Source organism: Haliotis asinina, chromosome 8, assembly GCF_037392515.1.
Source record: "Haliotis asinina isolate JCU_RB_2024 chromosome 8, JCU_Hal_asi_v2, whole genome shotgun sequence".
Classification (NCBI taxonomy): domain Eukaryota; kingdom Metazoa; phylum Mollusca; class Gastropoda; order Lepetellida; family Haliotidae; genus Haliotis; species Haliotis asinina.
Genome location: NC_090287.1, coordinates 43,542,118 through 43,566,401, shown reverse-complemented (window position 1 = coordinate 43,566,401; position 24,284 = coordinate 43,542,118). Strand labels below are relative to the sequence as shown.

Genomic DNA, 24,284 nt, shown 5'->3' with positions numbered 1-24,284 from the left:
TGGCCACAAAAGACATCCTAGTAAAACAAGGGATAATACCTGATAATATAATGAAATAAATATAGGATGGCCACGATAGCTATGATGGTCGGTGGGGCGTTAGTGAATGCCCTGGCATTTTCCGGTAGTAATTTCCTCTTCTCGAAACTACGAGACGCGGCTGAAATACAGGAAGAAAGGAAGCGACATGATCTCGCTACTGAGAAATTACAAAAGGCACAGGCCGAGTACGCTAAAAAACGCCTCCAGAGGATCGATTTTATTAACGAACAACTCCAGCGTGAAAACCATGCCGTTCAAACATTCAACGATGTCGATGAAGCAATGAAAGAATACTACCTACTAACTGGTAAACGATTGGAACCGCTCAATAAACCCACACTCGCTCAGTACTACACACCATCCAAGGGACAAATGAATCGTGAACTGGGCTTCATAGTGTTGGGTATAGCAGCTACTGCGTTGGTTGCGAAGCAATTAAATTAAATACCTATATAAGTAAACATGAGACCCGCTCCATACCGATGCGAATACATACTTATGGGGAAGACCGAGGCCTGTGGTAGGAAATGCAGGAATCAGGGGTTCTGTTGTTTCCATATGGGAAGTCCTAACTACACGTGTTCTGTGTGTGGTATCGGGGTTAAAGGACACTACTGTCTATGTAAAGCTCACGGAGCGAACGTAGTCAGACATCAACTCATCTACGAGAATAAAAAGGGCTACATAAAAGAACGTAGGCGACTGCTCAAGATAGACTCCAATTAGAGATTATACACACCTACGTATAGCTATGTCTGTGGAAATTGAGATCGAATCTCTAGTTAAAAACATATTCAAAGATGAACTGGCCTTATGGGGAAGCTTCAGATTTAAGGTAATATTGGACGTGGTATGGATTAAAGAGGGTGTTAAGTATACTCGCCCCTTCGAATGGGAGCAGGATATCACAACTCAATACCAAATAAAATGTTTTACAAGTATAGGGGAATGCATGCACAACTTCAAGGAATACTATGTCCAACAGTGCGAGTACTGGATTGAAACAGCCACACTATATATTTTACCAGGTACGTGGGACGATTTGACAGAATTACTAGAATTGGACCCGACTACCCGAGTTTGGTCTCTTTCATAAACGTCTGCTTCAGATTGAAATATTTTTGTGACCCAATTAGACATTGGTTATGTTAGGTGTAAACACTATGACTACTGTACGCGACCTTAAGCGGGTCGCAAAACAGAGAGGTGTGATCGGGTATTCTAGAATGCGGAAGTCAGCATTGTTGAGATTACTAGGTTTAGAAGCCCCTCCTACGGTAACACAATTAAAAGCTCAAGCAAAACAGCTTGGATACATGGGTTATTCAAACCTGGGGAGAGCCGGGTTAACCGCATTGTTATCACATACCCCAGTGGTGGTGCCTACAGTAAAACAACTGAAAGCCGAGGCACGCGATTTGGGTTTAGGCGGGTATTCCCGTATGAGAAAACCACAGCTTGTAGAATTATTACGACAGAATAGAGCTATTGACCTACAGTTCGTGCGCACTGAGCGAGCTGTAGGCAACTATTTGAGAGGTTGGCGCATGCACGTTGATAGAAACATAGACATTACAGATATCAAGCCTCTGATAGCTGATAAGGTCAACCAGGAACTAAATAACCTAGGAAGTATCAAGTTTCAGATCACAGTGAAAATGTCGCTCGATAAGCAGGTTGGGAGTACCACTGAATATGTTCAGCCTTACTTCCGAGGTAAACAAGAGGTCGTCACACATACAGAGACCATTGACGCATCAATCGATACCAGTTTTCAGCAGATACGAGAATACCTAGAACGCTACACACACTTGGGGTCCGGGTGGGCTGTAGATAAAATCGATAATGTCTATCTAGACATAGCTAACTACGTGCCATTCAGAGGCGGGTCATACCTAGCCTTGCCCCCCTACTATAGGAACAAACATGCCATAGTAAACGTTAAGAATAGAGGAAACGATTGCCTGAGGTTAGCTATCAGGTCAGCCTTATTTCCAGCTGACACTAATCCGAACAGGTCTTCTAATTATCCTCAGGAAGATGGGCTCAACTGGGATGGTATAGATGAACCCACCCCCATATCCCAGATCACTAAAGTAGAAAAACAGAATAATCTGGCTATAAATGTCTTTGGGCACGAAGGTAACACAACAATAGTACACAGGGTCAGCGAAGTGAAGGATCGCCAAGTTATCAATATATTCATGATCCAGCGAGGTGACAAGTATCACTACACATGGATAAAACACTTTAGCAGGCTATTGTATGACCAATCGGCACACAGAGAAAAGACCCACTTCTGTGAACGATGCCTACATGGCTTCACACGAGCTGATTTATTAGAATCCCACCGGGATGATTGTCAAGGTGTGGGGCAGACGGCCATACGAGTCGACATGCCTAAGGAAGGTGATAATATCCTAAAATTCAGTAACCACAAGAACCAAATGTCTGTGCCTTATATCATATACGCCGACTTCGAAGCTTTAGTTGTGGGGGATTCCCCCAGTGGTGCCGCCGGCGAGGCCCCCATCACCCACAAAACACACGAGCATAAAGCCTGTGGGTTTGGATACATTGTCGTCCGTGGTGACGGGGAAACGAAAGCTCCGGTAGTGTATAGGGGCCCTGACGCGGCTGAAAGGTTTCTAAAGTGTTTGCAGGAGGAAGAAAAAATTATTAGGAATGCATTGTATAGAATCGCTCCCATGCGTATGACCCGAGTCGACAGGCTAGCTCACACTAGTAGCACTAACTGTCATGTGTGTGACTCACCACTTAACGGTGATTCGGTGAGAGATCACTGCCACATAACTGGTAAGTATAGAGGCGCCGCTCACAGCGCGTGCAACCTCAAGCTTAAAATCAACCCTAAGACAATAAACATCCCCGTTGTCTTTCACAACGTGAGAGGGTACGACTCACACTTGATCATGCAGGCCATCGCGAAAATCGATGGTAATATAACGTGTATACCCAACAACATGGAGAGATACATCTCCTTCAGCTTAAATGGACTTAGGTTCATTGACTCGTTTCAGTTCCTCCTGTCGTCACTCGACAGTCTGGTCAAGGCCAACAATACCTTCCCTATCACCGATCGATACACAGACGCCGAGACTAGACCCCTGCTTATGAGAAAGGGTGTGTACCCCTATGAGTACATGGATAGTTGGGTCAAGTTCACCGAGACCAGACTACCCCACATCAGAGAATTTTACAGCAATCTGACCGGCTCAGCAATATCTCAAGACGATTACTCGCACGCGACTAACGTATGGAATAAACTGGGTTGTAAGAACCTGGGTGATTATCACGACCTGTACTTGAGGACAGATGTACTGCTGTTAGCCGACGTGTTTGAGACGTTTAGGCGAACGTGTTTCAAGCAGTATAAACTCGACCCCGCATGGTATTACACCAGCCCAGGTCTGTCGTGGGACGCCTTGCTTAAAAAGACCGGAGTTAATTTGGAATTGCTCACAGATTACGACATGCACCTATTCATTGAGAAAGGCTTGCGAGGTGGGATTTCCATGGCATCCAAACGATACGCAAATAATCAATACGTGAAAGGTTACGATCCTAACAAGCCAACCAATCACATTCTCTACCTCAACGCAAACAACCTGTACGGCTGGGCCATGAGCCAGTATCTACCTACAGGGGGATTCGAATGGGTACCCCACGTTGATGTTATGGGGGTTGCCCCAGATTCGAACAAAGGGTATATCCTCGAGGTTGACTTAGAGTATACCAAGGAATTACACACATCGCACAACAGCTACCCCCTGGCCCCCGAACGTATGAGGGTTAACCCAGACTGGATGTCTGAGTACCAACATAACTTGTTAGGTGGGCGTGTGACAGACGTTGAAAAACTCGTGCCTAACTTAATGAATAAGACCAAGTACATCGTTCACTATCGCAACCTACAGCTGTACCTGTCGTTGGGTATGAGGCTGACCAAAATACACAGGGTGCTCATGTTCGACCAGAGCCCATGGATGAAGCCCTACATCAGAATGAACACAGACCTACGAAAAAAAGCCACCAGTGATTTTGAGAAAAATCTCTACAAGCTCATGAACAACTCGGTGTTTGGTAAGACTATGGAGAACCTGAGGAAACGCGTGACCGTGAAGCTGGTTCGGTCGAGTGAGGAAGACAAGCTCAGGAGATTGATAGCCAGTCCGGCATTCAACCGTAGTAAGATATTCACAGACAACCTGGTTGCCCTACACATGAAGAAAAGCCACATAAAATTCAACCGGCCTGTTTACGTGGGGATGAGCATCCTCGATTTATCCAAACACCTGATGTACGACTTTTACTACAACGAGCTCAAGAAACAGTACGGTGACAGGTGTGAAGTGCTGTACACTGACACGGATTCCCTGCTGATGGAGATTCGAACCGAGGACGTGTACGAGGACATGAAAAAACACCTCGATTTATACGACACCAGCGACTACCCTAAGACCCATGCCATACACAGTACGGTAAATAAAAAGGTCCTAGGTAAGATGAAGGACGAGTGTGCTGGCACGCCCATAGCCGAGTACATAGGTTTGAGACCTAAGATGTACTCCATACTGAAAGCAGACAATAGTGAGATCCGGAAGGCTAAGGGGGTTAAGAAGTATGTGGTGAAACAACACATCAAACACGCCAGATTCAAGGAAGCCCTGTTCAAGACCCGTACCTTTAGACATAAAATGAACACACTTAGAAGTGATGGACATAAGATATACGGACTGACTATAAACAAGACGTCCCTGTCGCCTATGGACACTAAACGTTGGATAGCTATTGATGGGATAAACACATACGCGTATGGACATGAAAAAATTTGAGGCTATTTACTACAGCCCGCGTGGGTACTGGAAAGGAGCTAGCGCAGTAGATAAGCTAGCTAAAATAGCGCGAGTACCCCCGGAGGAAGCCAAAGCGTGGCTTGAAAAACAAGCCCTGTGGCAGATCTATTTGCCGGCACCACGCTACGTGCCTAGAAGGAGGTTCGGTATTAACATACCTAATAGCGTTCACCAGGCAGACCTACTGTTCCTACCCCACGACAAGAGGTACAAGTATGCCTTAACCGTAGTGGACGTAGCCAGTCGTTACAAGGAAGCCGAACCCTTGACCACGAAAGATTCGGCTCAGGTAGCCAGAGGATTCGAACGCATATACAAACTCAGTCCGCTGACGTGGCCAACAGAGCTGCAAGTTGACCCCGGACGGGAGTTCATGGGTGCCGTGTCACAACTGCTAGCCAAACACGATACAAAGGTCAGGCGTGGCACGGCCGGAGCCCATCGCAGCCAAGCCATAGTTGAGAGATTTAATAGGACTTTGGCTGAGCGCTTGTTCGGCCATCAGTATGCTAGGGAGATGGTCACCCCTGGAAAACGATCGACTGAATGGGTCACGAGGTTACCCAAGGTGGTGTCGGCAATCAACCATGAAGTCACCCGTCTCACCGGTAAGAAACCGGCAGACGCTATCAAACTAAAATCAATAGTTGCAGAGTCGGCCGCTCCATTGCGTGGGAAGGAGAAACAAATACCAGATAGGGCCCTAGTGAGGTATCTATACCAGCCGGGGGAACACGAGGGTGATAGCCGTAAGCGGGCCACCGATCCTATATGGTCAGTCAAAACTTACAACATAGATAAAGTGGATATAAAAGCCGACGAACCTAACTTGTACTACTTGAGGGATGGGCCGGGTAGGGGGTTTGTAAGAGAAGAATTATTGATCGTACCGTACGGCACAGTGTTACCTCCAACACACGTTAAGTAGTAGGGGTAATAGTAGCAAGAGCTAAGGTCCCAACCAAAGCCTTATTTAGTAAATAAGGCTTTGTAGAGGCTTTTCTTGAAAGTGTTTTAAAACCCCCATTGTATATACTACTCCATGTCCCAAGAAGCAATACACTTTTAGTAACAACTGAGTCTTCTGCAGTTAGTTTATCGTTATGAGTGACCTGTTTCCAAGTGTTTCCCAGTGTTGAAGTTGCTTGCACTGTGTTCATAATTTCATTTGTGCAGCTTAGAGTAATGGTGTAAAGAATACTGACATTGACAATGGACTAACACACGTTCACATACACTTACAAGGTACTGTAAACAGCCAAATTTTCATGACCGTTAAATTTCTGTGAACTTCATGTCAGACTTCATGATGTGAAAACAAAAACATGCAATAATATAGATATATCATTTATTCTATTCAGATAAGTCAACAACATAAAAACAATACAGGTGTCATTGCTCAATCACATGTCACCGCTGGGCTCATCTGGATTGACATACCTCAGTCATGTTCTATTTTCATCGCTCTAACACCCAATTAAAAAGGATTAGTTTTGAAATCAAGTACATTTGTTTTTAGATCACAATGCAAATCTGTTTATTTTATAACAACTCAATGGTCATGCATTCAGAGATGCCCTCAGTAACAAGATCACATGTTTCTCACATGACCGGTCTTTCTCATGGCTCCCATGTGAATGAAAGATTTATCGATCAATATACTGCATCTAGCTTGAAAAAAACATAGTCATGTAAAGTATCCGTTGGGCCTATATATCAGGTATTATACTGTATTATGTTTGTTTGCATTTTAATTATGGAAGCATATTTATTTTCTTTAGAATCAAGAAAAATTACACAATTTGAAAGTCGGAAGTAGAGCAGCACATGGGGATAGCTAAAGGTCGTATCAACTGGAGTAAAATGACCTTGTTATCGGTTTCTTTGTTAACATCTGAGATAATTTCCGATACATGTCAACTAGCACCTCGTGAAAATAAGAAAGTGCGAAAAGGTCTTGTGACCATCACTCACAAAAATTTATAGGCGTGGAAATAAAACAGTTCACAGTAATTGGTTGCAATCTCAACAGCATTTATGGAGGTGGGCTGTAGTGATGAGTAATTGCCAATGTCAAACGGATAAACAGAATTACCTCTCTCAACAATTTCCAGCTGGGATATTTGTTTAGAAACAATTAATGGTCATTCTGCATATTTCAGCAAGGCATTTGTTTACAAAGATGATCTGATCCATTTCATAAGAAATGGCTGCATTTAAAATCTGAACACAAACAGCAGTATCTACCGACAGTAAATATGCATTACAACTTTTAAGGTACCTGTTTCAGTAGGAAATGCATCATCATGATAAAGTGTATAGCAATGTTAATTTTTGAGTGAAAAGATGGAAAACTCTCACTATTTAAAGTTAAATATGGATCAGGACATGCCAGGTACCTGCTAGGCAATGCATTGCCATGATTAAAAATATCATTTTTGTAACAACCCTTAGCCCACAACATTCAACAATGTGCATAAGATTTATGAAGGTGGTCTTGCTCAACTGTTATGGAAGGTCATGTTATGACTGTCTCACAGCATCACTTCTTCCAGCAACAGCTGTCAACTGTGGTGGTTGATACCTAGTTGTCATATTGAATTACCTCCCTTTACAAAATCTTGCACATAAGTCCAGGAACAACATAAAGTTGTTACATTTTAAAAAGCATTACTTCTACTTTGTTGATGGAAACTTTGAACCAAAATTTCCCACCAGGTTTAAGATTTGTAGCACCTGTCATATCTTTTGCTGATTAAATAATTAAGCCAATTGAATAGCCATTGAAACAAAAGTACTTGTTCTAAGTTTTATTGGTCATAATTCAAAACAATCAATTAATCACTATCATTGAGTGTAGAGTCTCGTTAATGAATGTATAGCTATGTAGCATAAGTACATCAAACCTTAGGTGATGTCATCCACTCTGATATGACAAACGACTAAGTTGCAATGGAAACTACAACCATTATACATTTCTTCGAAGTTCCAGTAAAGTCAGCAAGTGTTTCAAAATCCACAATTGTCATTATCCAAAACCAGAGTACACAACCATTTGTATCTAAACCGATGTTAGTTCCACTTAAAAGTCAATGAAGGAAACACTTCCTATTACTAGAAGTGCATTGAATAACAGAGTATTCCCATTTACTATTCTTTAGGAATCAGCTGGAAGATGGTGTCCTTATTTACTCTGAAATCATATTATATAATCTAAGTCAATGGATTGGCTAGTCAGAATTACTCTTAAACTTATGGTATATTTTCCTTTCTCGTTGACTAAATTCTAATTGCTACATCAAAGTAAATGAGCTCTATGCATGAATTACCATGGTGCTCCTGTTATATTTTTCATTCATATTTCATATCAGTTTCACCCATACGGTTGAATATTAAACCATTGTTCATTAACCTGTTCATATGAAACTGCAATATTAGTCCAATGTACTGAATATTGTACCTCATCTGAACCAAAGTACATGCTGCAGCTATGGCTATGTTTGATCATGAAACACTTATGTAAAGATTTAAAACGTAGAGTACTATACTAAATATGTCAATTACTGATGCATATATTTTTCAAACAAAGAAAAAAACAACATTTAACCTATAACAACATATTATATGTTATTGAAAAAGGTTATAACTAGATACTGAAGTTAGTTTCATGAAAAAAATTAAAAAAACACAAAATATACATCATAATACTGAAAGTGAACTCAGAAAGACAGGGCAATTTTTACTCTTGTTCAACTGAACTTCACCTCAAAGAAATTGACTAATATGTACAACGATATTGACGTATGACATCAAAACCAATGATAGATTTCTTACTAAATGGCTGCTTTGCTATCTGAGTATTGTGACATGTTTTCATCATTTTCATTGTAAAATGTTCTGCGTGGCTTTGCGTCAGTCATGGTGTCACACTGCATGGTTACTCTTTCCATGCATATTCTGAAGGTGTTAAGCCACTGAAATCAATGAACAGACAGCTGGGTGTGGGAAAATTTCAGAAAATGCTATGCAGTATAAAATCAGAATTTATCTTTGTATACATTTCAAACAAGTGCAATTTTTCAAGCACAGCATTCATTTTCACAAAATATGTTTCATTTCATTTCATCTAGACTGTTGGTATTGGAGACAAAGACCATCTGTAATTTGATTCTGGAATGTATAGGGAACTCATTGATGCATTTGTCGAAGCTGAATATGAAAAATATGTATATATGATGTAATTGGCATCTCAATACTGGCCTTCACTAAATGTGATTTTGTAAATGCTATCCAAAATGGTGGAAATCACTTGCTGGTCTTCATCTAAGTGCTTTTCAAAAGCGTCCCAACCGATTCTACGTTCATCAGCAATCTTTCAGTACTGTTACTAGTGGTTCCATGAGAAACAGGCATCAGTGATTATTAATATGTTGTTTTTGAAATTCAGTACCCTGTGCCTAACATTATGAGGCACACAGACTCTAAGGAGTGAGTGGTCCTGAATCAATGTCTTTTTCATCCCAAACAAAAGGATGCAGTTTGGCAAGAGGACCCTGCCTCTCCCTAATTTATCAGAAGACCCCAATGAATTAAGTCTAAGACCTTAATCTGGACAGACCCTGCGTTGACACCATCCCTCTTGATCACACACAGGACAGTGGTAAAAGGGAAGATGGCCCAATGCTCAACTTTTTAAATGTTTAATACAAATCAATCATCATAAGATGAGAGTGGAACTTAAGAGTGAAACGCTTCGAAAACCCACAGAAATTTGGAAATCAACACTTCTCTGATGTAACTGCTCAGAGAGTAGGTGTCAGTAAGTGGTATGTTGTGCCCCTCTGCATGAAGAACAAGACTGGCCTCACAGTCTATAGTCATGGGCATGACAGTACTACAATGCCCCAGCTACGCAAGGTGAGGATGATCTATGCCCAGTGTTCCGTTGTTCAAAACCTTAGCTAAGATCAACCTTAAGCACTAAGGTTAGAGTTATGATCACCTTAAGAAAAAGGATACACCCGTTGCACAAAACAACCTTAGGGCAACCTTAACCCCATGGATGCCAAGTTTTTTGTTCAGACGCACATTTTCGTAAGATTTGAAAAGTGAACGTTGTGCGAGAATTACGCTAGCGTGGTCTTGGATCTGCATACAGGTATAAAATTACACAGAAATGTAGGATATTTAATATCCTACCTGTTGGTATAAATATAACTGCGACAACCTCAGGGGCTTGAGAAATAGATACTGCTAAATGTTGTCCAAAATGTTTGTGTGCGTTAAAAATCAGTAATTTCTCTGTTTTTCATTGCACACCAACAATGTTCTCTGCTACGATTTTAAAAACATTTAAAAATGGCTCACAATAAATTTTAAAAAATTGATTTTCTTCTATGACATCAAACGTCGACAGGGAGCTGATGCACGGAAAAAGATAAGGGTGCATAACTCTGCTATGCTTTACATTAGGTCAATGTAACCCACACCACATGGAGAGAATTTGCTGTGAATACGGACAGTATATTTTACAAAGTTTACCCAATGTGAGCGGATACCTTCAGGTAGTTTCACAGTTTATAAGGAAAGGTACCAATGTATATGAGAAAGCGACGTGGATGGCAATATCCAATACATAATTTAGTCCTTAGATTCTCTTATTCTCCTGTTTGTGTAGATGTATTTTGATTAATTTTGTATCTAACAGACACATCTTCAAATGTAATGACATTACATAACCGAAAATAATGCGACATTTTACTTGACGTCATGGCATGTTCTGTGTATTTTGTGATGGATTTTCTTCTTGAGTTTTGAAGGAGATTTTGTACTGAACATGTGCACTGATGTTTTTGAACAATATTTCCAACTGTAGACCTTGATATGACCAACATGTTTGAAAAGTGAAATCTTTTGCTGACTTGATCCATTTTGGTGCATTTTTACAGTCAATTCCTTGAAACCACCTTCCAATTATCCACTTTTCTGTACCATGGTCAAATGTCACTGTACCGATGTAAATAAGCAGACAACAATTTGGGCACCATCACGTGACACCTCACGCTGTTTCAAGTTTTAGATTTTATGCACGTATCAGAATGTTGCATCAAACCACACCGTCGTCTGAAATCCCGAAGTGGCCTAATAGAACTGGCAAGAGTCTGTAGTATACAATCGAATGTGATGTCAAAACTCAACACACAGATACTTCATGAGATATACAGTGAAAAACTGTATAGAAACCAAAGGAACACTGTGGGCTCGTGCCTCTCTGCTCTCTTCTGTAATTCGAAGAATGCAGTAATGTAATGTCAAGGATATAAACATGGTGTGCATTCATTGTAATCAATCGAATATGTAATTAAAACGTCATATGCAAAATATTTTCCATATGATAATACAGTGAAACTGAATAGCAACCAGTGTAGTCATCTATCGAGCTCCGAAGAATTATTGGTGCAACTCCAGTCAACTCTCTGAATCACGTCACCGGTGCATTGTTAGGCTGATATTAGATGTAAAAATGGTAGAATGAGAGCGCATATATGAAGTTGAGAACAGCTCCAATTTCATAAGTAGAGAATCTACAAGAGCTGGTGGAGAAATGTAGTTGTAAGAGGATGCGTCGATTTCTTGAGGTACTACTAACACTAGCAGATAGTTATCAAAGTAAACCTCAAATACAAAGAAATGTCAACTGAAGGGATCCCCATTAGTAGTGGTCTGTAGAGCTGATATCAGTGCTAAGGGATAGATAATCAGTAGTTACTAGCCCCAGCTAAATGTAGATACAATGAGGGGGTCTCCCTGTGGAGAAAGGAGAGGGCTTGGGAAAGGACATAATTTGATCTAAGATAGAGATACTCCAAGTCCATAGCATTCACATAGTCTTTTGATCTCTGGGATGAATCCATGGGTGACTGGACTATTGCTGACTGAATCCCTGAAGTAGCGATATAGCAAGACAGATTTTGCTGTTCAAGATGTTTGGTATGTAAGCAATCTTCCAAACAAACAGAGCTTCTAATGCTTATGGTAGCAGTGATTGGCAGGATACCTGTGAGTGAAAGTACCGGTACCATATCAGTCCTAGTTCTAACATTTTTGGTGGTATAATTTTTGTTTGTGCTGAACAAAATGCGCAATCAGGAAACAACTGGAACCAAAGGGTGTCTAGGATATTAACTTCCCTGGTTCTGAAGAAGTATTGCAATGTAACATTCCTACACAGAAATATTGCCTCTGTTCTATGGTCCAGGAACATCTTATTGGAAAGTGGAAAGTTGATCTCACATCAGAATGGTGACATCAAGGGAGTAGCAAGCTAAGTGAGTGAGTTAATATTTAACATCACATCGGCAATATTTCAGTCATATCATGATGACTAAGACTCTATAACAAGTTCAAGTCAGTATATACTGCTGAAATATACCTACTGAGACAAAGGCCTAAATCTTTGCGTTCTGCACTATCCAAGTTTCGCTGCGGCATTGCTCCTATCAGAATTGAAACCGGGAGATGTGAGCAGATTCCACGTTAAAAACATACTTATTTCCACTACAAAGATATTGTTCAAGATGAGGCACACATCATTCTTTACTGTCTTCTTTATATGATGACACCAGATCTAACCTTCTGAATATGTGTAATGGTAAATTTCCTTGTTTCTTGTTCTATCAATATGCCTGATATAGATAAACTAGCCACCACTTTACACTTCAGTCATATTTGTTTTGCTGCAGCCAAAACCTGCCAAGGAATGCTACTGAAGCATGGTCAGACTCTATATGTATAAACTTTCTATGTTGTTTTTTTATAACTCCATAGAGCAGTAGTGGTGTTTTTATGCATGTGTATTCCTTCTATAAGATGTGAAAGTAGAGAGACTGAAATATACTTTTGTCTGTCTGGTAAGCCTTGGATTGTCTTTGTTCTATCTAGACATTATAAATGTGTAAGCTTGTATTTTCAATGAAACTAACTTATTTAAAGTTCACATGCAACCAAAAAATCGAACATAATTAAAACAGAGTTATCACTAGTTCATAGCATATAAAATGCATTGGTGATTGTGAAAAAACAAATAAACAAAATTATAAGTGTACAATCGCAAATCAAAAGTGCAATATTTTGTATTTGGGTTTACCTACCTCGAAACGAAGCAGCCACAATACCGAACCCAGTCAGAGCCGGTAGATCAGGACTCATGTGTAACGACACCTTGTCATTGGCCACTGGTTCATTTGCCGATACTCTTAGCCAGCTCTTTGTTTATGGCATTTAAGCCAGAGAAGTGTGAATTCAAATTGCATGTGGTCAGTGATTGAAGTTGTGCATTGCATATTGTCATTAGCAGACAGGCTGGCAGACATAGGGTTTTCTCTGTCACTCTTCTGTGTGTCTTCTTATCACAATAAACATGTTTTTTTATGTAACGAGTGGATCATTTACTTGTTTGTGTACACAACCAAGATCAGACTACTCAATATCACATACTCCGGGCAGGCATACTGTTTCAAGCCCCGCAAACCTACGAACTGCGCTCAGTTATGCGCTCAGCACAGCATAGCTGTGGACACCACTTTTTACCCCAGCACTGGGTGAAAATTAGTGAATCGTTTGAACTCCGATTTTGCTTGCTTTTTCATCACGTTTTTTTCAACTTTATAGGTTGAATTGGCATTTTTGATAATTGGTTTCAGAAAGTGCATACTGAAAGGTATTGGAATCTGCAAAGTTGAGTTTTAGTTGCGAGTGATCTTTGAATTATAGTTGCTTTAATTGAATAATATGATAAAAAAAATATCTTTCACATTTAAAAACAGTAGGATTAGACCTTTCAAAATGTGCATGACATGATTAGCGGCAATAAAATTTTACAATGCAAGCTGATAGCAGTGTTCGAATGATTGTAAGTAAGTGAAAATTTGATTGAAAGAAGGATTGAAAATTGGTGATTACATTAAAAATGTATATATTTTTATTATAATCGATAATCATTCACTTTGATAATCTATAGAGGATGCGGTTTCCAATTCTCTACAATACAAGCTGATAATCACCTTGATAACCACTGGCTTCATCTATAACCTGAGTCTGGGAGTAAAGGCCTCTGACTGACTGGTGTTCAAAGAGTTACCAGTAAGTTATATCATTTGTTACATACAACAATAAAGCAACGAAAGTTAATTTCATTGTCAATAGACTTCTTGTTTTGCTTGTGGGTATTGTGATAGTTGAAGGTTTAGTTCTAACCCTGATATCCAAATTAAGAAAACAGTCATTAAAGCGGATGTCAGCTTTCTTCCTTGTTGCAGCATTACCACCGTCTGCTTCACAGTAGCCACAAATATGCTGTCATAATATGTAATATATGTACTGACTGAGCAACAAACATTTTTAACCCCCACACTATTATATAAAAAACTTAAAACATCTTTTGCTTATATCATCAAATGTGTTTGATGTTTTCAGATAAAATATTAAAACACAGAGTCAGCCTTAAACATAACCTAGTCAGATCCTTACGTTCATTTCCGTAAACATCAGACATGACCAGATACATTTACACAATGAATAACAGAATGGAAATACAGTATTGTAATGGCTGCCAAACAGTTATTGCCATGTAACAGTTATTGTCAAAACAACAGAATCACTGGTGCACAGTTCTGTTCATTCACAATTCCAGCATTTTTTGCTATGGTATTTGACAATAATAAAGGACAGCAAAGGAAAATTCTTCAAAAGGGAAAAATAAAAGATAAAGTTATGAACTAAAAACAATTAACTTAGTCAGGGGGATGTCACATGATTTATATAATAGCAAGTTCAAGCTCAAAACAAAAATTAAATGTTTCATTCCCAATCAGTCTACTATGAAAAAAAACTCATTTAGTCACACAATCAATTATTCGAGGTTACTTCATGATATGAATATATATTGTTTCATGAATGATAACAGAAATATTGAAAAGGCAATAACTGGTATAGTTAGTTGTGAGAAAATTCTCAAATGTACTGCCATGAATCCCTTCCGTTGTGTTATATAAAAACATGTTCGGCAGCAGCGAATGGGTTGGGTACATTGGTGAATACTTAATAATTTACTCTGTTTCATTAATTCAATGAACAGCGGAGTAATTTTGTAAATACAGCTAAAATATGTCGATAACTGTTTGGCAGGAAGTAGCTCAGTCAGGTTTATGTCAGCTGGATTCTCACAAGACATGGCTGCTCGTGTGTGTCACATATGACCTTTGGCAGAGATCATTAGCATGAGAGGATGTAGTGCAGGATTGTGAAGGTGTTCCAGCTTTCTATCCAAGGGCTAAAACAAACTCCTGTCAGTTGAATACATTTCCAAATTTCCCAACTGCTTTATCATTACTGGGGTATTTTATTCTTGCCTAGGCTAGGATTCTCAGAAGATCTGAATTTGTATGGCTTCCCAGTCAGACTCAAATCTGGATATTATGCTGGGATTGGGTGGTGTGCATGTGCTAGTTAGGTATCTGATAAATGTAAAAATATCACAACTAGGGAACTGCAATACCTTGTCAGGGTGTTGGTTCCAGTCACCTACTGTCTATGGGTAAAACTAAAAAGATAGCCAGATTTTCCAAGAAAATTTTGATCTTCTGACACTGCTACTAGCCCATTTATACCCTCGTAAATTAGTAGAAGACTATGTCCCATGTGTTGTTATTTGAATGGTGTTTAATCCTCTGGATGGCGAGTTTTTTCTCTGCCCCACACTTCATAAACTTACATCCTCATTATGCAATGAGAATGGGAAATGCCTCGATAAGTCAGCGACCTTATCTTTCATCAAGCTCAAGAGTAGTAATACACCTGAGGGATCAAGCCAAACTATTCCAAAACAAAGTTCCACAATGTGAGTTGATAGCTTTTGGTAATTTCACAATTTATAATGAAAGATGCTAATGTACCACATGAGAAATCAGGTAATTGAGATTTGGATGGCCCTATCTGACACATGAGTTAGTTCGATTCCGATTTTTTCCTGTTTGTGTAGATGTATTTTGACTAATTTTGCCCCTTTATTAACGGAGTAGCAGCCACACCTTCAAATGTAGTGAAATTACTGAAAATAATAAAACAATTTAGTCGATGTCATGTTTTGTGCATTTAGTGATGTTGGGAAAAGACAACACTGCTGATTAGCATACATTTCACCTATTTTCCATTAACTGTATAAAAGGTCTCAGCATTTATGTCAGAATTCAACTCTTTATACAAAACATAAAATAGATGGTTCTACCTTTGAAACAGCGTCCTGAATGTGTGAACAATTAGACTGTTTAACTGCGTATGTTATTGTGAAAAACACACGCACCTGTTTGGCACCAATTTACCAGAAATGAAAAATAATATTTCACAGCACCTGAATATTCATTTGGGATATAGAGTTTCTCTGTTTATGATCATATAAATATTTCTTTTCATAAGTATACAAATAAAGGGACAAAAAGACTGCTTTTTAATGGAACTATTAGAATATGGATGTAAGGTTTGTCCAAATTAAGACATGACCGAGTTTATATAAATTCTAAACAATTTTTGTATAAATATTGGTTGAGTTGGATATCCTGCCATCACAATATATTTCAATAAAATTTGAACTGATTATATTATCGAAAACAATGACAACAAATCATAAAAAGTTTCTAAGAAACACTGGCCAATGAATTTTCAGAACTGTTTTGTCTATATAATGACACATACAAATTCAATGAACAAGACAATTTCTTTAAATACGTGTGTCTATACATTTAATAAAATGTACAAATCATTTTCATAAATGTTATCAGTTTTACTTATTAGTGAATTAAATCACTGTTTATTAGCCTGTTCATATGAAAGTGCAATATTTGTCCCAACATACTGAATATTGTACATCACAGGAACTAAAGCATGTGTTGCAGTAATGGCTTTGTGTGATCTTCTAACACCTGTGTAACGGCATAAAATATGGTATACCACAATAAATGTGTAAATAATTTTTATGTTAAAATGATTCAAACAGTCAAAAACTTTCAAAGATTAAAAACGCATATCCTATACCCATGTATGATATGATGCTGAACCAGACTAAATGTAGATACTGAAATTAGTTTCATCAAAAATATACTACATACTGAAAGTGTATTTGCAAGAATAGGGCGATTGTGTCTACTCTTGTTCATCTGACCTTCACCTAAAAAAAATTGGCTAATATGTAAAACAATGTTGATATTTGACCACTACTGATGACTCATTTCCTACAAAATGGCAACTCTGATCCTTTGTACACAAATATGAGATGTAACAAATCAGAAAGATTCTGACTATTTGTACATTGTTTTTATTGTTTTCATTATATATAAGAGATGAAGCCAAAAATGCTGATAATTACCATTGTCGTTCTGTGTGATTTTGCGTCAGTCATGGCGCCAAGCTGCAAGGTAACTTTTACGGTTTATGAGTTATCAGATCATTTCATTAAATCTATTTTTAATTTGCTATTTCTTGCAACGGTACTCTTCCCCAGCATATTCTAATTGCATTAAGCCATTTCAAGCATTCATTAGACAGCTGGATGTCAGAAAATTTCCGAAAATGCTCCTGTGTGTAAAATTGGATTTTTTCTTTGTTTTACATTTCAGACAAATGTAGTCTTTCGAGTGTTTCTTTTCATACCTAATATCTTTCCTTTCGTTTCATTTAGATGGTTGGCATTGGTGACAAAGAACACCTGTTATCCGACTCTAAAATGTAGGGGAAATTCAGTGATGCATTTGTTGCAGTTGACTATAAAGAATATGTGATGTAATAGGCATCTCAATACTGGCCTTCATGAAACTAGAATTTCGAAAATACAACACTATATGGCAGAAAGTGCACTTTGGTGTTTGAGTATGTGTATTTTCGAAAACTTCCCAAGCAATTCATCGGAAATTGGTTCCGATCGGAGTTCATCGGAAACATTTCAGAATTATCATTAGTGATTTCATGCAAAAGTGACATCAGTGATCATTAATACGCTAATTTTAAAATTCAAGGAATTCAAAACAGTGAAGTATATTTGTGCGTGATGTATGTAGAAATTTATTAGACTTCAAAGTGAGAGTTGAAGAGGAAGGACACATATGTCCCTCTGGGGGTTAAGCTAAATTCTTTTAGCATCCTAGTGACACTACTGGTTTGTGAATAGTCTGATGTTATAAATATAGCTGCTTGTTGTTGAACTGTCCTTAAAGATGTAATGTCGACTTAACAAGAGAGACCTCACTTAGTTGAACAATATTCCAGTACTGATCTTACAAAGATTGATAAACTGTAATCTTTAGTGGGTACACATGCATTATACCAGATACCTGCCTGCCATATTTAATTAAGTCACATGATGTTTCTCATACTGGAAAACATGCGCAACCAAGGAAAGGTGAAAAAATATAAAACTGAGATGAACATAATCCCCAAATTTGAATTCCTTGACCTACTTCCAGTATAGGGATCCTAAACCACGAAATAAAATAGGAGCAAAATATGTTAAAAGCATTAAATGATCTATAATTAAAAGAAAATATCATGCGCTATGTCTTCGGGGAAGCAGAACAGTTTACCTTAGGAAAGTAAGTGGTTTCTGATTGGTCCATTACTATGTTACTTCACTACATAGTAACCACCTGATTTGTACAACTTCGATGACTTTGCGGCTGCGTTAAAATGTGACTTTGGGATAAGACAAGTAAGAATTGTTTTGTTATTTGAGAAGAAAGGGATTAATTGGAAATTGGGACAGGAAAAAGTGCGGCAAGGGTAAGATTGGGACGTTATATTTGTGCACAGCCAAAAGTTACTGCACAGACGGGAAGTACTGAAAATGTAACAAAAAAGCTTGTGGGAAAACGTTTTCATTTTGCTACAACTTGTCGTTTGAAAACAGCATACTTGAGATTGGCACAATTTTGCTTCTTACTTATAGCTGGGTTTGGAGGCTCCCACAGGATTTTGTGCAGCAAGATTTGGGCATTTCATCAGGTCACACTACTGTTCACTGCTACCATTTTTGTCGGGAAGTGTGTGTGGTATGTGGACGAGGACAGTGAAGAGATTGGTTGGGTTGGGAGAATTTTGGAGAAAGGAAGTTCAGTTGGGGGAAACGAGTAGACGGACAGTAAGTATTAGGGGGAATTGAGAGGGACAGCAAACAGTGCTTTTTTGCTTATGTGGACAAGGGGGACTCTGCAACACTGATTCGGATCATTATCAAACACATCAGGCTTGGAACGACCATCATATGTGATTGCTGGCAAGCATACACTTATCTTCGGGAGGAAGACTTCACGCACCTGACTGTTAATCATTCCATAAATTTCTAAAATCCTGAAACAGGTGCCCACACCAATACAACAGCGATCCCTGCCCAGAACAGGTACAACAAGAGAACTCGTTTTGTATTCGAAGTAAGTATCTGACCAAATCTGTGGATACGTTTGTAGCCATCTTGGATTTAATAATGAGAGTATACAACCCACATGCTAAAGAACTTGTGTCAGTCAGATACCCCCTTACACCGATAAATGAAAATACAAACGACAGTTTGGATGACTTTGTGTTGGAATAGAAAGTACTTACCGATTACTTTTTGATGAATAATACATATTCCCCCTCCCCCTCCCACCTCCCTAGAAACTGAAAACCCTGATACACGTTAGTATCCAATATGGCGGTGTGAACAGATTTCCTCATTGCTAGGGGCATTAATGATGCAACTATTAGCGCATCCCAAGAAACGCTGCTTCCGGTATCCAGTATAATGCATTCTTTCCCTTAAGTGTCCTTGGGCAATGACATAAGTTACGCCTCAAAAAGCTGAGGGTTGAGTTTGCTTCACTGATAGTTTTATCAAAATGTGTACTCCATTGATTCCACCTCTGGCAAAAGTAACAGGGCATTTTTGATTGTCATAAAAGCTCACTTTCTGTTGCTGTGGTTAATAACGTAATGACATGGTATGACTATGCCTCCTCCTTTTTCTGTTGGTGCAGCAGGCCAAGGTAATCTAAGTAAACTTATCATCAGGGCTTTTCGTTACACTCTACTACTGAGTCAAACAAAACCTTATGGGAGGTCGCGTCAGGTAACCTTTGAGATTGACCAATCAGAACACAGCTTATCAATCGCGAAAGTGGACATTCGCACATACCTCTTGAACTTTTTATCTCGAAACGGTTCGTACGCGAATGATTCCAAATGCTATTTAGTGTACACTCGTTTCCGGGTGATGCACACGGCGCACGTTACAACCATCTCAACAGTGAGTAAACAGCCATGTTTTGGGCAATATTCAAAGATGTCATCTTGCGGAAATATTGGCTAATGGTAACCATGTCAACAGAACACCCAAAGCATATATACTGCAGGTCAAATAACCGTGTTATATACAGATTTTTGTTTGTGGAGAGATCTGTGTCAGTAACCTGAATATTTTGAAAGTCCCTCCAATCCCAAAATAGTAACAGACTGTTCCTTACCGCAAAGAGGGATACTCTACAACAGAAACAGGTCACTCTCTTGCTTTCTTTACCATTTGTACTACTTAATGTGTGCCTCGTCATGCTCCAACGCACACAGTGACTTGGCTCAGTTGTGTTTAACCAGGGAGACTATATAGAGTATATACGTTGTAGATTATCCCTGGTTTAATAGAACTTCAGCCAGTTTATTGCATCAGTCGGAATTTTACAATGACTGAATTATAGTAAGAATTAAGAAAAAGAATTATGTGAATGAATGAATGAATGAAATAAAAAAAAAAATAAAAGAAAGATATACATATGTCAGTGAATGAAAGAATAAATGATACACTGCGACCTTCCCTCCCAAAACATGTTCAAGAACGCAAAAGTATCGCGAGAACATGTGTTAACATCAGCTGTCTTTTTGAAAAATCTACTTTGAGACATTTTTGTTTACATTAATAATTAATTCAGATATCTTATTGCATGTGGGGAATGGAATGGACAGTAACAAACTGTTAACTGACACTGTCACACTGCCCTCAAAAATAAAGTGTAAAACTCTCATAAAGCGTTCTAAAACACCTTTCCAGTTTTGTCAAATAATAAGATCAACAAGAAAGAAAGAAGTTATGGAACTATAACCTACACGCATCAATAGCGAATCAGATCAGATCGGCGATATGTCATATTTGTCACACACCTCATATACACCCTAACATTCTTTTTTAGATTATGAAACTATCACTAGTACTTGCAAACACCTTTCACCTGATAGTATACTCCCCTCATATGAATTAAAGGTGTATGTGAAAGATGTTTTTGAAGTAATAACTAGAAACACTCAAACAACGGCGTACAGCATTTCAATGGCGGATCAGAACAGATCAGGGACATGTCACATTTTTCACACACCTCAAATACACCCTAACATTCTTTTTTAGATTATGAAACTATCACTATTACTTGCAAACACATTTCACACGATAGTATATTCCCCTCATGTGAATTAAAGGTGTATGTGAAAGATGTTTTTGAGGAAGTAACTAGGAATACTAAAACAACGGCGTATAGCATTTCAGTAGCGAAATGTCATATTTGTCACACACCTCAATAACACCCTAACAATTTTTTAAGTCATAAAACTGTCACTATTACTTGCAAATATATACCTTTCAACTAAAGGTACGCTTTCGTCCTAAAAATTAAACGAATGTGTGAAAGAAGTTTTTATAAGCACAATTTAGTCTATCTTCGCTGTAAATCGAGAATAGAAGCCAGTGAGCTATAACATACCATCATGAAACGTAACTACAAATCTACTGTCCCAATACGGACACAAATACCAATTATTTGACTCAAACTGGAGAGACAAAATAGTTAATCTATCTTCTACATGTAGGATTTCAGTTGTTACAACATTCAGCGAACTTAATCAGCTGTTGAAAATAAACCGGGCTCAATCTTAAATACTACGCTGCCACAATATTTGCTACACTGGTTACATAACGACCCGAGACATACGTTCAGCGGCTTTTCGAGGAGTTTCTTCTCCCCCTCTATATAGGCTCCCTGCCACAAATTACGTTTGGGTGAAATGAAGACAAAAACGTTTTACGTATCTGCTTTGTGCAAAGAACATCTAAGACCCACCCTTGAGTGAGAATATATTTTAAATAACGGGAACCGAAGTAACATCGTGAAACTAATTACTTTATTTCAACAGTAATTAACATTTTTCGGCGGTTGACAGTTTGGAGGTGATCCCTACTTTCTGGTGATCGGGAACTGACTTAAACATGTGGTTTAATAAATTGCTCATTTCTTCAAAGATATGGAAGATGTTGCTTTTTACAGGTGATGAAAATATGCATGCAATGGATTGTTAACATGATGCAACTAGATTCTACTCTTATTTGAGACGGGCCCTTCCGAATGAGTTAGCTCTTCCTGACGTGCCAACGACAAATCTACGCGATGATTGGTAGCCTCGTTACAGAGCGCGCAAGTAAACTTCTGGTTCAGATCAGGTAAAACGAAATATATCACCTTAAAGAGCACTGTCTCGGCTTTAAAATTAGAGATTGAGTGAAGAGATTTGCAGTTTCTAAGGGTTAATGTACGTGACAGTGATCCTGAATAGCCGTGATCCCCAATACCATTACCCACTGTATAATGTCCCTGTGGCATCCAGGGGGTTAAGTAGTGTAGTTCAGCGTGAATGACATGACGCATAGTATCTACAAAACGACTATCCACAATCTAACTTATTCAAAATAATTAATTGTTCGTCAGAGTACTTGCCTTTGGTCAGGTATTATCATATAACTGACGGATTCACAACAATCGTCCAGGTTGATCAGAGTTGTCTGCCGATGAAGCGGTGTTCAGTAAATATTGTAACACGCGACAGATACGAAACATGGATAAAACATGTTGTGTGAATTGAATTTGACCTCAAAAGATACATGAAAATTGTTCTCCAGTGTGAATATATTTTTGTTTGCAACATGTACATATGAGGTATTGGCCTCGCAAAAGAGATAAATGGCATGACAAAAATGGCAACAACAATTTTAAAATGGTTATAAACCCCTAGTCAAAATGGACTAAAAGACTAATGCATTACCAAAAAGTCAAAATGGCCATACATTATTATTATTATTATTATTATTATTTTTTACAGATTAGAATGAAAATGCAGCAGAGAGGGTTCGGGTGATCCTGGCACAGTCAGGCTGGTCAAGCTCATCATCAGCTCAGGGCCCTCGCCCCCTCTACACGCAGCCCAGACAGTGAATGGGACTTCTCCCAGGAAACACTGCCTAGTCGAACCCACCAAGAACTTTCCAGAGAATATGAAGGCTCCCCAACACTGCAGCCTTCTGCATTACCCAGATTGTCAGAAGGGCTGTGCTCCCGGTGGAGAACCCGGGCACTCTCCTCATCTGCGCCAAGAGATCAGGAGGTACCAAACCAAGGGCACCGAGAACAATGGGGAGCCTGACGACAGTGTACTTGGGATGCAAGCGAGACATTTCAAAGGCAAGGTCCGCATATTTATCATGCTTTTCCTGAATCTTGCCAATCACATTGCTGTCAAAAGGGACAGAAAATTCAATGATATAAATAATTTCATTGGCTTTATCAAAAAGGACAAGATCAGGTTTGTTGGCTGGAATTCGTCTCAGGCTGTATATTGGCCTATTCCAGAGAAGTTTAAAAGCATCATTTTCCAGGACGCCCTGGACATGTTCAGGGTCATACCATGGATGGACCTCGGAGTCAAAGCCACAGGCATGGCGGAGACGATAATAAAAGCAGCGAGCCATGCCATCATGTCTTTTGAGATATGCAGTTTGTGCCAAGGAAGGGCATCCACTGACAAGGTGTTGGACAGTCTCTGTAAATTGATTGCAAAGACGACATTTCATATTGATATTTTCTTTATGAATCACATTCTGGCGATTGCGAGTGGGAAGTGACTGGTCCTGAGCAGCAAAAAGGAAGCCCTCAGTTTCACATTTGAGACCAGCCGACTTCATCCAGGCGAAGGAGTCGGTTGGATTGCTGTTCTGTTCCACACACTGCATGTAAACACGATGCAATGGCTTCTCAGACAGCTTCTCCACAAAGGACCGACTCTGGGCAGACTTGGTGAAAGACTTCACCTGGTTTACTCCCATCACTGTACCGTCCAGCAGTACATCGCCATCAACAAAATCAACGTCAAATTTCAAATTGTCTCCAACAACCTTGGCACGCTTAAAGTAGCTGTGGAATTCCTTGCTTTCATCATGAATCTTGACGTGCATCACCAGAGGATCATCTGACAAAT

The 24,284-nt window shown here is 39.1% G+C and overlaps 1 protein-coding gene across 2 annotated transcripts in view; it reads right to left on the bottom strand.

Annotated features, from left to right (window-relative positions):
* LOC137294600 (acyl-CoA:lysophosphatidylglycerol acyltransferase 1-like) overlaps positions 1-22,817 on the bottom strand; it is a 175,194-nt gene extending 152,377 nt beyond the window's left edge. The window contains exon 1 of one of the 2 annotated variants that reach the window (XM_067825654.1): positions 22,751-22,817. Coding sequence is in view for 1 of the 2 variants with exons in the window: in XM_067825653.1 (XP_067681754.1) it covers positions 22,751-22,770 (20 nt within the window). In the remaining variant the exon portion in view is untranslated. The remainder of the gene's footprint in view (positions 1-22,750) is intronic. The other variant, XM_067825653.1, reaches the window with a different exon arrangement.
* Between the last annotated feature and the right edge of the window lie 1,467 nt (positions 22,818-24,284).